General features: G+C 36.0%; 1 protein-coding gene and 1 long non-coding RNA gene across 2 annotated transcripts; one reads left to right on the top strand and one right to left on the bottom strand.

Moving 5' to 3' along the window:
- Positions 1-4653: 4653 nt before the first annotated feature.
- On the bottom strand, positions 4654-6744 carry LOC148188211 (uncharacterized). The gene is made up of 2 exons (XR_015777871.1): positions 6605-6744; positions 4654-6123 (listed from the first exon to the last, which is right to left on the bottom strand). It is a non-coding gene; the product is annotated as an uncharacterized LOC148188211 (long non-coding RNA).
- On the top strand, positions 6054-11425 carry LOC121945912 (dynein light chain roadblock-type 2-like). The gene is made up of 5 exons (XM_042490281.2): positions 6054-6139; positions 6804-6867; positions 7133-7208; positions 7295-7462; positions 7604-11425. The coding sequence occupies exons 2-5, from the start codon at positions 6850-6852 to the stop codon at positions 7645-7647; spliced, it is 306 nt and encodes a 101-aa protein (XP_042346215.1). The 5' UTR covers positions 6054-6139; positions 6804-6849; the 3' UTR covers positions 7648-11425.
- The last annotated feature ends 3656 nt before the right edge of the window (positions 11426-15081 follow it).

Below are 15081 nucleotides of genomic sequence, written 5' to 3' on the forward strand. Positions count from 1 at the left end.
CTCAGTCATCAGAAAAATATAAATGTTCAAATCTGACTTTTTTCTGAGTGCCTTTAAGCCCAGCTCAGACCAGTGATTTGCAATAAGAGGAAACCATTTTAGACTGTTGCAGAGAAATGTCGCAGCAGTGTGAACTGGCCTGTCTCAGCTCGACTCAAGCCGGCTGATGGTGTCACCTGTGACTTAACTTGTCAAGTCGCCAGCGGCTGGTTTTAGACACAAGAATTTCTTGTCCATGATGTCTGGACCTGTAATGACCTTAAGAACATTATGGACAAGAAGTCATTTCAAAGGGCAAACTCTGCAGATAAACATTACGTGATATGAAAACAGCTACTACAGGGACCTTAAGGTGTTTCATGAACATTTTTCTGGATGCCGACTTATATGTCGGAATTCATTAGAAATATACTTTCATAAATACAAACAAACAAAATGTAAAGACACCAGAGTTAAGGTTGGTCTTTTGCTTACCACAGTTCTGCTTATACGCATTATCGGATAAACTTCAAATATGTAACTCCCTATCCTGGACCTGAACCCATGGGTGTGTCAGAGAGAAGACAGATCTACTAGTAAGCTGTTTTTCCTCCAAAGCATTCAAAGTCATTTATAAACAAATTCAAAGGTTGAAATGCCAAAATGTCCCGTGCAGTACTAGATTTTTGAAAATATTTTTGTCAAGTTTTTACTCCATTTCCTAAATAAATTTATACTTTTACTCCAATAAATTTCTATGTATCGGCATAAAAGTATCTGATTATCCAATAATTTCTGGACATATCTGCACAAGAAGGAGAAAAGTCTGACCCAGTGATGTGGGAGCTGACTAGACTAAATCTAATACATTTTTTTTCTCAAATGCATTCTAAGTCATTCATAAACAAGTTCAAAGGTTGAACTGTCAAAATGTCCCCTGTAAAGGCTTCTTATAATTATAATATTTCTGTTAAAAAGAGTAAAAAAAAAACCAAAAAAAAACAAAACATGCACTTTTTTCTAGGTCTCAGTCCCTCGTGTTGAGTCGTTTAGATACATCCAGTATAATCAAATTGAATGTTTGTCAAGTCAGGAATCAAAGAGCAAATAAGAATCATAATAATTTACTTGAAAACCTTCTTTTGATTAAAGAGATGTGACATGTGACATTCCCTGAACACACGAGTAGACAATGTCCTCCCAAATGTGGGAGTTTCCACAACATTGATTCAACTGGTTCTTCTGGAATGACCTTTTGCAGCATTCTTGTACGATGTCTCACGATTATTTTAAAACGAAACGAAACGAAAACTTCCTGCTTTTATATATATATATATATATATATATATATATATAGTGGTATAATGTTACGAGTAATATTTTACATTCCTATTTTATACTCCTAAAAGTATATTTCTTCATTTTACTCTTTTTACTCCAGTATCTATGTATTTAATATGTATCTAAGCATTTTTGTTGCTTTGTTATGACAAAATAAAAGTGTAAGCTGTGGCAAATCAGTGGTCCTCATGTGCAAGTCAGGTAATAGGGGAATCACATAAAGGCAAGTGTAAAGAAGCACTCTCAAAGCTGCAGTTAAATTTCAATTTCCAGTTAAGCCCAATCAAAATATACATATATACTATTAAAAATACTATTAAAAAAAAATATAAGAAAGAAATAATTAAGTTAACGCAAGAAAAAAACTGATGGTGAAAAAGAACAAATTACAGTACAGTGCATGCATAAAAGTCCAAGATATCAATGTCCCAAATTACATGTCATGATACTGAGTGGAACATACATGTCACTGTGTTGCTATGTTAAAAAAGATTGCAATGCCATGTTGTTATAAATAATAATAGATTTTTCCTTGTGAATGCATCATTAAGTTATTTTTTTTAATAAATGAAATAAAATCTACAAACATAATTTGTAAAGATCAATCATCATTGCCTTGCAGTCTTACATGGCGTTTATCTATTATTATTATTATTATTATTATTATTGTCCAGTTTGCATTTTAAAAGTCTTTTTTTTTCATTGCTTTCCTAAAACAGAATGAAATGTAAAAGACAATGCAAAATGCCTGTCTGTCTTTCTGGTAAGTCTCTTTTACCCACAGATGATTGCAAAAACAAGGAAATGGTTCCTGACAGTAAACATGTCTGATGTCGATCATGAGAGAATGCTGGGAATGGTTTGGTGTGGCTATCAACACACGCCAGTGCTCTCTGAAACTGATGAGCAAAATATGCATGTCTGTCATCACAAGACCGTAAAATGCCTTCTGTTTGCCAAAAAGTACACCAACAGGAAAGACCAGAAGAAACGCTTCAAAGGGGAATTTAGAAACAGTCCAAAGACAAGTTTTAAGTTTGAGTTAACATCACTTGAAAATGAAATCATGCACTGTTTCTCTATTTTGGCAGTCACAGAGAGCACCTGTCACACAGCTGAGGAGAGGAAAACTGAATGAATACCTCAGACGAGAAGATTTCTTTAAGTATTATAATACACACACGGCAATTTTTAAATCTAACTTTTAAAGTATATTGACGTCCATGTGAGCATATATGTCTCAGGGGGAAGTCAGTTTGACAAAACCATTGTCTTGACTGATGCATTGTTCTTTTGCACATGGACAGTAACAGCCGTGTGTAATGTCTGTCTGTAACTGTGTTGATGGTAAAATGTTTGACAGGAAGGAAACCTTGTCTTTTACTTTAAACAAAATCTAAAAGGACATATATAATAACCTTAACCTTACCTTTATCTACTCACCTTACATAACTTATGCATAACATCTTGCCACATCTCAAATATTATAAACCTGTCATAGGAGGGAGGGGTATGTTTACATTGCATTCCTGTTATTGTGGTTAATATGTGTGTGCGTCACCAAGCAGAGCATTGGCAGTTCCCCTGTTCATTATTTGTGTATTATTAGTTCTGTTTGAAGGCACTTGGCCAACACATACTGGGTGAACTGACAAAAGAACAAGGAAATTGTATAAAACACTTTGATGACAGGATGGGGCCATTAAATAATGATTATAAAAATTTTAAAAAGAGGGGAAAAAAAGACAATAAGATAAAGTAAATAAGATACATGTACACACACACACACACACACACACACACACATAGATAATATAGCAGTTAATAAAATAAAAGCTATGTAAACCCAAGTCTAAAAAGATTTTAACGTTTAAGTTTTTTTGGGTTTTTTTTAAGCTGTCAAGGCTTTTGCAGAGATGAGGGCCACTGACACAAGGTGCAGCATCACCGTACTTCTTAGGTCTACTCTGGGGGACATTTAGGGGACCAGAGGTAGAGGATTTTAGGGATCTGGAGGTAATGTGAAAAACAGTAAGGAGTCAGTCAAGAAGGACAGAAGCAAAATCTTCAAATGTTTTCTGAAATGAATAGGAAGCCAATAAAACCTGAATGTTTAGTTTATGGTAAGTTGGCGTGCTACTGCATTTTGGATCATCTGAAGCTTGTTGTTGTCTTAAGAACCAGACATTTCAGTAGTCAAGTATGCTTGGAATAAAAGCATGTTTTTTTCCGTGACTTCCTCAAATGTAAAATGTTGCCTGAGGGAAATATTTCTGAGATAGAAAAAAAATGCATTTCCTCCAAAGCCACGGGGAAAGTATTTGTATGGCTGAAAGTCAGAGAAAAAGAGACAAAACAAAATTCAAACTAACATTTTATGTGAGTTTTATCAGGTTCAGGGAAGCCTCTTTAAATCAATTCTCAAGAAAAATTCCACTGCAGCCTCCCTTATACAATTATTTTAACATCATTACCCCATGTGGATATGGCATGATTTTTATGATAGAGAAAGTGATGTTATTAGTCATAATAATATGTATTTGTTATTATTATTTACATTTTAGCCTTACATTATTTTCCAGTGAAGAACTTATCTGATAAGGAGGATATGGACAGACGGGGAAATATGAGGATAAGGGAAAGGGTTGGAAATTAAGTTTGTTGTCCACCTGCCACTGTGGCTGGTGGAATCCAAAATCTACCACACACTCAATAGATTACTGTTGGGTTTTGTTTTTTTTTTGGCTGGTGATTTCAGCAAATTTAGAAGCCACTTGCATATTTTACCTACATTTGGCTGGTGCTAGCTTTCAACCCTGATAAGGCGGAAATGTCATGCACATTAATACGATATAAAACTCTTTAGAGTTGAACTTTGTCTGAGGAAAAAAAGTTTGACAAGAAAGAAACAAACACAGAGCAGCTTCTCCCTCTCTCACTGAACTTGTTGTTTTCACATGGGTCTAACGCAGGAACAACCCATACAGTGATGCAAAAAAGTTAAACCACTGCAAAGCTAAATAACTCTTTGATGGCTCATCATAGAAGCTGGCATACCATGTCAATTAAATTGATACGGCAGAACTCCAACGGACACAGCCTCAATGAAATAATCCATAACATAACAACCACCTCCCACACTGTAATGTTACAAATTGAACTTAATTACAGGAAATCTATTATGCTGTTAAACAGGCCAGTTGGAAACTATGTCAATATGACAGTAAAGAAAATACATACTGATATACAAAGTCTTCTTATTTTACAGTTAACATTACTATCTAAAATATCAAAAAGAAAAAACTCCTTGGGTAAATAACAATGATCCTTAAACATTTTTAAAATATTTTAATGTAATTTTCCATCAGAATGTACTGCAATTTATGTCCATTAATAATTGATTACAATTACAGAACCTAAATAATACATAACATGACAGCCGACTGAAACAAATCAGCAGGATTTCACAACAAGTTCGAAGAGGAGACTGAACAGGTGACGCAGAAAGGTCAGGTGATTTGTGGGGATTGCTCTGGTAGCCTGCACTTAAAGGAAGTGGTTCCTGGGATTTTAACCCTTTGAAATCTGGATCATCATCAGTTTTCTTGCGATGCATTCAAGTTCCTTTCACAAGCTATTTGACCCTTTGAAGCCTGAGCAAACTTGTTTCAAAAACACAGGTGAAAAAGGCAATGGCCCCTTTGGCAAGAAATTAGTAAAAGGTGGCAAGAAAATTACTTAAAAATTAGTTTGTATGTTTTTTAACTTTCAAAATAATAGTGAAAATGTCCAGAAAACTGTATTCATAATAATTTTATGTTTGAAATTGTTACAGAAAAAAAAATATAAATTAAATTAAGTTGGGTTTTTTTTCCACTTTCAGCACTTTTAAAGTGAGTTCTCTTTTGTTTTTGTATTTTCTTTACTTTTTTATTGCTTATTTAATCATTTTTTATAACATTTTTCTGGGGGTTTTTTGTTGCTAATTTTGGGCCATGTCCTGTTAAGTTGCCCATTGCCTTTGCCCGATGTTTTTGAAAAAAAAAAAAATCAAATCAGTTTGCTCAGGTTTCAAAAAGTTAATATTCAAAAGGAAAGGGGTATAAATGATGAATTTGGGCCACTTGTTTTGCTTGAAGAAAAAATAATTCTCATCAAAAGACAGAGAATATGCACTTTTTTGATATCCACTGAGGGCTAATGTCATTCTGCTGTTTATGTCATCCACAACCCATTAGAGATATGAGCATCAGGTGACAATAAATCGTTTATAGGTTTTGACAGTCCTGAAACGTGACCAATTAATAATCAGGCTTTTTAGCTTGATTGAGAAAGTAATTTTACTATTTTTGAACAATATTGCCATAAGGAAATGCCATCAGATGGGTGAAAATAATTGTTAAGTTTGGCAAAATGTCCAAAGGCACCATAGTTTCACTCAAGTGATGCCAATAATTAAGAACTTGTGTAAACCGCTATCAAAGGCCTTTTAAAAAATATCACAACTTTTATTCTTTTGAAGTTTTCTCAACATTTTGTGGCCTTTCCAGGGGCACAGGCTCTGTAATAAACCATCTGAGCAACTAACAACTTTATAATGTTGTGAGCCAAAAACTGACATTTGCTAACATCATCACATGACATTTTTTAAATGCAACTGTCCTAACATCCTTCATTTTATGTATAGTTTTTATTCTTACCAGCAGCAATTCAAACGAAACATATAGTCACACATTTTCTCAAAGTAGTCATGATCCACACCAGGAACCACGTGGAGTCTTCTGTCACCCTCTTTCAACGGCTCTGTAAAGAAACACAGGCAAGGAATTACAGAATTGACAGGATCTGTTTGTGACACACTCACAACACTTTTTGACTTTTATGATAAATTTGCCTCATTTAGAGCAGCAATCTTTAAAACGTTGTAGCCCGCATTACAACCTGGGGAACAAGAAGGTTGGAGGCGTTGGTATTTAGTTGGCAGAAAAGGTAAAATCAATTAAGCAGCAGCAAAAGAAAGGACTTCAACATATATGTCTTCCTCGTTTCTGATTGCCATCATCGACTGAAATGTCAAATGGACAAGAAATAACTTTGTTGTTTAGCATAGTTTTATCAGAGGTAGGCTAAACGCTAACTCACAGTTTAGCATATGATGTTTCCTAACACTGGCTAGGTGACTCACTAGACTGATTCAATGAGCCAACTTTTCAGGGCTAACTTTAGCTTAGCAGCAACACTACGCTTCTGGACATTTTCACTTCCCACCTTTATAAAGACTCACCACAGATATTAAATTTACTGAACCGTTAACATTATCAACTGCGCCGGGCAACTCTTTTGGGTGAACGACCACATTTTCCCCTGCCATCGCCGTCATTTTTGCAATAAAATCAAACATCTTACAGCTCACCTCAACACAACGACCGATTTACTTTACTTCCGGTTGCGTCTGACGTGTCTTCCGTTTCTCTTGGCAACAGGGGGACGCGGAGAAAAGACAGTTGTTTCACAGCCGATTACTGAAAAATGGCAGGAACTGAGCGCGTAAGTTGTCTGTGTTTTGTGTTGGGAGCATTTTTATCAATCTATATGTTCTTATGTCAGCGATAATACACTTTTAATGTTTATATTAACGTTAGATAACCGAAAACACTGAAATTATGTCAATTTTAGCAATGAAAACTTACTGGCACCTTGCCAACGTGACTGAAATCAAATTGAACTTTCTTTATTAACTACTGTTACATTAGCACGTTATACCAAATATTTCCTAATTTTATTAAATATCTTTTTAAATCTCATTCTGCAGGCCAAAGTTGAGGAAACACTGAAGAGGATCGAAGCCCATAAAGATGTGATTGGAACAATAATAGTCAGTGCAGAGGGTAAGCCAAAAAGCATTAATCTCCAATTTTCAATACATGATTTTAAATGTCTGACTATAAAGGGTGTACATGTTTTATCTTTTTAGGTATTCCCATTAGAACAACGTTAGATAACGCCACTGCGGTTCAATATGGAGGACTTCTTCGCAACCTCACAATGATGGCCAGGAGCGCAGTGAGAGATATTGACCCTCAGAATGACCTCACTTTCGTCCGTGTCCGTTCAAAGAAACATGAGATCATGGTTGGACTCGGTGAGTATGTAGAAACTACATCAGTGTTGCTGACTTATGTTGACCACTGAAACAACCATTTAAGGTTACGGTTGTAACCGAGAAGAGGCTGTGTTTATTACATTTGTACCCTCCGTCTTCTCTTTTTTTATGTTTCTGCAGAGAGCAACTTCCTGCTGATTGTCATCCAGAAGCTTTGTAAATAGCTGCTGGACATTTCCATGGGAGTCAGTCTTTTGTTTGTCATGCTGGTGCTTTGTCCAGGCAAAATATCTTTTTCCACTGTTACTTTGCTCCCGTACTGCATAATCCATTTTTTTCACTTACTGAAGTATGTCACCTTGATTTACTTGATGCATTGTTCATGTAGCCTGTCAATCTGATAAGTGAAAAATGTGATAAACCTGAATAAACGTTAGGGGAAAAATAACAAACGCAGATGCTTCTATACAATAAGAAATTAACCAGGATGTATAAAAATGCTGAGCTAGCTTTGATCAGGACTTTCTATCAAGATGGCAAGAATAAAAGTCTAAGGTGACTTTAAAAGGGAGATCATTACTTGACCCCAGGAGCTTTAGTTGCTCAACTGATTAAAGCTGAGCAATCCTTGTAACTTAATTGAACAGGAGCATTGACTTAAGTGGAAAGGGCATTTATCTCTACATGATAAGCACATGCTTGACCCAGTTTTGGTCTCTGATAACTCTGCACTGTGGATCAGATTTTTCTTGGCATGGTTTGAATTCTTTTGTCCTTTAAGAGATGAGGGTCCCTGGAAATCAACACATTGTAACTAATCACTTTTATCCAGATCGTTAAGTTTTTAGATGCTTTATTTAAGTAAAAGTACACAGTGTAAAAATATTCCAAGTCCTGTATTCAACATATTAATGATAATACGTAAGTGTTGTAAAAAATGTACTTAAATGATTAAAAATAAAAGTACTCATTGGTCAGAATAGTCCCTGTAACCAACTAGTGCTTCCATTGTTCACAACCTTTAGGATTTTGTTAAAATTGTGTTGTTTTGTGGGGTTGTACCCACAGGTACCCATCCATCATTCTAAAGTACAGATGGTGAAATGATTAAATTCTCTGGAAAGCTCCACCCATCTAACACCAGGAATGCGTTCAGCCCCGTCAAATCATAGCAAATAGCTTTTTTTTTTTTAAAAAAAGGTAGCATGTTGAACTCCCCCTTGTGTTATGCAAGCATACTAAGGTATGGCAGGGTTTTTCAGTTTCTTTCAAAGGGGCTTTATTAGCATGGGAAATAGATGCACTGCCAAAGCAAAGCCAAAAATGCAAAAATCTGAAGTTTAATAAGTAAAGATCTGCTAAATGTTTAATTATATACATGTCGCTCCTAAATGGGTAACGCTTGTTTTGTCCATTTGAACAAAAGAAAACATACCTCCAAACCCATTGCACACTGTTCCACACCATTTAAAGGAAACATTGAACCACAGCAAAATGATGCATGCCATTTTGAGATTGAACATGCTGCTGAGGTCTAATCAGTCAGTGTGACTGAAAACACTTGTGAGTGTGCAGAACTTTCAAAGGAGCAATGTGTAGGAATTACTGCCATCTAGTGTTGAGGTTGCAGATTGCAATCAACTGAATATCCCTCTGCTAACCCTTTCCAAACATGTGGAGAACCTGCAGCAGCCATTATAATGTAATAGAGCCAGTGTTTGATTTGTCCATTCTGGGCTGCTGTAGAAACATGGCTTGCTTCATAAACCAGGGCCGGCTCCCTATGCAGATATAAAGAGCTCATTCTTAGCTACAAAAACACATCAATTCTTAGATTCAGGTGATTATACACTAATAAAAACATATATATGAATATTATTTTCCATTTCTGCCAATATATCTTCCTAGATTCTGCACACTGGACCTTTAATTTGTTATAGCTGTCAGATTTACACAGTGGAGTAAAGATGCAATTTAAGTTACATAAAAGTTAATTTCAGATCCATGTCTTTGCTCAGTCTCTCTGAACCTGGCAATCACTTAAGTAGATGTTGTCTACTCAGTTCTTTATCAAAAGTCACTTTAGAATTCAGTGCAGGTTTCTATGAGATCAGGCTTTTTCAACATAACTTTACAAAATAAAAGAATCTAACAAAAAAATGAATTGAAAGTGAATAAAAAAATAATCCAAACCTCCAAAAATACTTCTAACGAAAAATGTACAATAAAACTATACAAACTTCTTCATTTAATAATGGTATTCTCCATAATGCCACAGTCACTTATCAGGGTTTCTCTTTTACTTTTTTAAGTTTTGCTGTCAGTTTGTACTTCACTCACTGATTCTAGTCAAGCCACTATGCTCCAGTAGATGGCCTCATTGAGCTACTGAAGATTAGCTGACCTGCTCACTGCTGTTACTTTATTAATGAGCCATGCTGTAAAGAGTGTATGCAACAGTAGAGAGCAGTTTTACACTGTAGTATGTCACACCATCTGTATTTGTTTATATGTTGTATTTGACTATATTCAAATGCCGACTCTAAACTTTAACCCTTTTTAAACACCTTAATCATAATCAACAATAATATTGTTAGTTACAGTCACAGAAACTGCACTTCATTTCAGGTACAGTAGCAATGCATTTTAATACATCGGTTTTGGCTCTCTGGGGGTTGATGGTTTTTACATCATCTTTGAAGTCTGAAACGGCCACAGCAGGTGAAGCAGGGTGGATGCGTTTATGATCAAATGAGTGATTTTCACTGCTTTTCTGTCTGTGGGTGTTAAATCTTAGCAGGCATTGAGATGTCAGAGAAAAGCGAGGTGCCACTTGAGACAAGGGAATTTCTGTGTATGTGTGTGTGCGTGTGTGTACTACTGTACCCTATAGTAGTTGTATAGCAGTATAGCATTATAGAAATATAATATAAATTCAAAATCTACTTTTAGTTACAGCGTCACTTCAAGTACTTGCCTCAATGTATTACCCTTAAATACTACTTTTTGTAAACTCCAAAATGCTTTTTTTTGTGGGAAATATTAATATAAATATAAATATTTATAAATAATTTTAGTTGCTATGTTTCTAATCGCAACATCAACCATCATACTGAATATCCCTTCATGCCCTCTGGGTTGCATATACTTATAAATCACCAGTGCAATTTACAGTATCATTAGAAACTTTGGGTGTTTGATGGTTTTGAACAAAGTGAACATGGACTTGTAATGACTGGCTCTCTGGTTGATCCAAAATTGGGCTTAAATTGTGTTTCTTTTTCCCATATTTATGAAGTGTGGAGTCATTTTCTCTTCCTCAATCTAATTTAGTTCATCCTTCATTTTGTTAATTTTCAGTCATGCTTTAATAGGTTGAAATGGAATCTTGTGTTTCAGTGTCACTAAATTAAACTTAAATAATAGGCTTTCTTTACAGCAGGCATTTTTAGTTGTCATTGTTATACTTATAAGTTATTTTAATAAAAGCTACCCACTTGCTTTGAAACATTTTTTCTTGTGCATTTTATAGTCACTTTATTTTGTTTACTAAGCACAATACAATGATTCAACTGACCTAACTGCAGTGCTGTCAGCTGGCAGAAAGTAATGACATTATAAAAGCTGTTAATAGACCCTGATTGTCTAGCTCAGTTATAAAACAGCACCTCTCTTCTACTGCAAAGTTGCTTTAATCTTAGGGAGTCGGTGTGTGTGTGTGTGTGTGTGTGTGTGCAGTCATTGTATCCACACCTCTGCACTGCTTACATTATTGTGAATTAATGAGAAGTTTTCACTCTTCATGCCCTAGGGCCCGATGTATAAATGGTGTGTATGCACAAAAAACATGCATATGCATCTTCCAAAAAATAAATATATATTGGAGAACATGCGGTGACAGTGTACGCATCTCACGCTTACTTCAGACTGGGAGCATACACAGTTTTAGCTGAGATAGCTGTGGGTGATATTTTTGTACAAAAGATCAACTGTTACAAATGATATACTTGTTTCTATTCTATATCTTTAAAGACAATAAAAATGTAAAAAAAAAAATGTATTTAAAACTTCTGAACAGAAACAACACTACAAACACTAAATGAGGAGAAATGCAAGTAAAAGCATCTTTAAAAAGACGCTCCCCCTGTGGTAAATGATCATGTGTCTCAAACTCCATACCCCAAGTTTGTAAAACTGAATTTCAGTTATAAATTTGTTGTCTCTAAGCATGATATGATATGACTTCTAGTAAGTGACTTCACTTCTTAAACCTAACAGAACTTCCCTTAAGCCACACAGGATGTCATGACTGTTTTCACACACGGATAAAAACCCACAACCTGAGTTTGTAAAATTGCTGGAGTTCCCCCTAAACATTACATTGAATTGAAATTAAGCTGGTGTTAATTTCTTATGTTCTATTAATATCAAAAGTAAGAATACTCGCTCAAAGAAAGACAGAAATATTCTATGTTTTCATATGCTTGAAAGCACAGAGCGCCACGTCGGCTAATCAATTCAATCTCAGTTGAGTTTAGGTGAATATTAACAAAACAGTTTAAGTCTATCAATGCTACATTCTGCATGTAGAAGCATCTGCGCTCTTGCAAAACTCTTGCAACTTGCTGCAACTGATGTTGGAATCGTCAATTCTACTGAAATAGATTTGTTGATCTTCTGTAAGTATCGCAACCTGTATTAGATATATTTGCAAACAGTGCTGTGGTTGTATTTATTGTATTAACTACATTTTCCTGAAAAGATAAAGCTGACACTCGAGCAGGGATAGCCAAGGCTGAACTTTGCAATGCAACAAGACTTCTGGAAAGATCAGCAATGATGTGACTATACCGACAAGCTGCATTCTATACCTCCCATAAACATTTATGAGTTTAATTGAGCATTAAAGCTGAATATGTGCCATGCAACGTGTGCTAAGTAAAGTATCGTCTGTGTGTGTGTAGAGCAGAAACAGGTCAGTGTTGCTCTTGTGAGGCAGGCAGAGCTGGCAGGACATTGAGAACACTGACTTTTAACCTCACATGTGATATCAAATTTGGGTGCATGAAATTTGACAGGGACATATTTTCACGTGTCAGACTGGATAAATAAATGAGATTTTACACATTTAAACTATTTTTGGTACAGTAGATGGTGTGGGTCTTTTTACCTAACCAATTACTAACAATAATCTACACACACACCTGCAGTGCAGGGGATGATTCATTTACAGAGTTTCATTAACTATGAGTCAGGTTTAAAGTATCATTCAAACCTATGCATTCAAGAAGATTGTCACATTTCATTCCCTCCTACTCTTTTTCCAAACAAATTACCAGGAACACACACCCACAAGACTCCTGCCAAAAGGGAAAATAATCCACCTTCTTTCCGTGCTAATAATTGCACTGATTGTTGTACCTCTGATACACTGAGTGCATTATTTAAGACAAAGTTGACTTCATTATTTTTTGCGAAAAAGTTATATATTTACAGTATGATTACATATAAGATTTTTTATATAACAATGTAAACTGATGCAACACTTTACCACTGGACCATTTGTTCAAAGAAAAAAACATCTAATTTTATGGCAGTTCACAAAAGACTGCACAGCTACAGCGAAATGTTGAGCATAACCCTGACTTGGCTGGTTCTGTGTAAAGCAGAGTCTGGTCTAAAGTGCAGAGGTGACTGTTGTTCAGTGTGCTGAGAGTAAGGGTGATTTGGCAGGCCACCAGAATTTTGACATACTTTTTTTTTTTACATCTAGACTTTACAGGCATTCGTCATATAGTCAAAATGATGACGACTGTCATGGTGGGTACTATTGATCTTATCTAACACTGTTACTGCTCCTGGAGACAGATAAGACTCTATAAATTTAAAGATTAAGACTGAAATGAAAAGTGCATTGAATCCACGACCATAACTTGTGTACTTGCATTATGCACATAAGCCACTCACTTCCACCAAACGATGCGGTGGACAAACTGTACAAGACCAAACCCTAAGTGTCTCTGTGAGGCAGTACTGTTGCAATGCCTTAAGTCAAAAAAGAATTTGGAAAAGAGGCTCCTTAGAATTGCACATTTTGCAATAACAGCTTAGAACTTTAAACATCCCATGAGGGCGCTAAAATAAAATGTTATTTTCCAGAAATCCCATAGTGAGACCCCTTCTAGCTAACAAAATACAGCTTGGTACCATTAGCTATGGCAGTCAGCTAGCCACCTGTGACTGTCATCCACACAGTCAGGAATAACCGTCAGTGCAACCACCAGGACCTCGATGAGCTTCTTTGCATGGGGCCACCAGAATCTAGTTTTGCAACTGCAAGAGCGAGACAAGATCAAGACTTTGAGGGGCTGAGACCAAGTCCAGATCAAGATCAGGCCAGTGTGAGTCCCATGCACACAGTTCTGATAAAATGTGAAACATGAAAACCATAGGCACTCCTGAAATTGATCTGAAAAATCAACATTGTTGTTTGACCTTTTTAAAGTTTGTAAAGGTGATAACAAGTTCTAATTTTATTCTACAATGGAAGTTACAGCTAATGCAGTAGACATTACGCATGTTTTCTTGGTTAAACCCTCCTTTTATCTCGTACCCACTCAAATTTCCCTTGAATCAAGGCCCCAGCTGCAGAGGAAGTTCCATCTTGGCTTCTTTTTAAAAATGAGCGCTCACTTGTGGTCTTTCTTAACCTCTGAGTCTCATAATGCATTTTTTTTTAAATGGGTCACTGGAAACAGACTCTCTCAAAAGCATCACTGATTAACCCTAACTGACACAGCAAGGGTCAGAGCTATTACACCGTCATCAGGCCTAACTCTGGTCTTTACTACCTGCTGCTGCAGAGGTTGCATCAGAGTGTAACTAAATGGCATTTAAAGTTAAATGTCTGTGGGAATAAAGTGCTGGGTAAGCAGTTAACCTCAGGGGGAGAGGGAGAAGGAAAAGAGAAGACATAATGTGAGAGAGAATACTGATGCCATAAATAGTCATATAGGTTTACAGTCCTCAGGTATAACATGTAATGTATGCTGACACTTTGTATTGCCAGTGTAATTTCTTGTCTTAAAAAGTAGCCTGTGACAGAAACACACACACAGAAACACACACAGATTCACACACATGCAAAAACACAGAGCACAAAAGCAGTGCCCTATCCGGTCCAAACCAGTTTTTGTGATCTGGGAGATTTGGCTTCTCAGCATGCAGACGAAAAAAGAACAAAAGCTTAATTGCATTAACCTGGTTTTGAGCATTAAGACTTCCCAACAAGTCGCTGTGGGCAAAATGTCTATGCACAAACACACACGGCAAAAGGTACTAAACTAAAGGGAGTGAAATAAATAATGTAAGTACATACTTTATATCTACAAGTGAAATAAGTTAAATATTACTTTTTCACTGGAAAAAGTAAAGCTAGCTAAATGCACAATGATGTCTTTGAAAGCAAGGGCCACCAAACATAACTGAAACACTAAATCCCAAAAATGATGAACAATATTTTGAGGGAAGAGACTGACTTAAACTTAATGTAGTGTTTTAGATGTCGAACAGACATGATTTTGTTTTTCTAAACTGTAGGTAAGATTACAGGTTTGTATAACACTATTCACATGTAAGACTGATCAAGCAAGCTGATA

Source organism: Plectropomus leopardus, chromosome 11 (genome assembly GCF_026936395.1).
Source record: "Plectropomus leopardus strain MGB_pleo_1.0 chromosome 11, ASM2693639v1, whole genome shotgun sequence".
NCBI classification, from domain to species: domain Eukaryota; kingdom Metazoa; phylum Chordata; class Actinopteri; order Perciformes; family Serranidae; genus Plectropomus; species Plectropomus leopardus.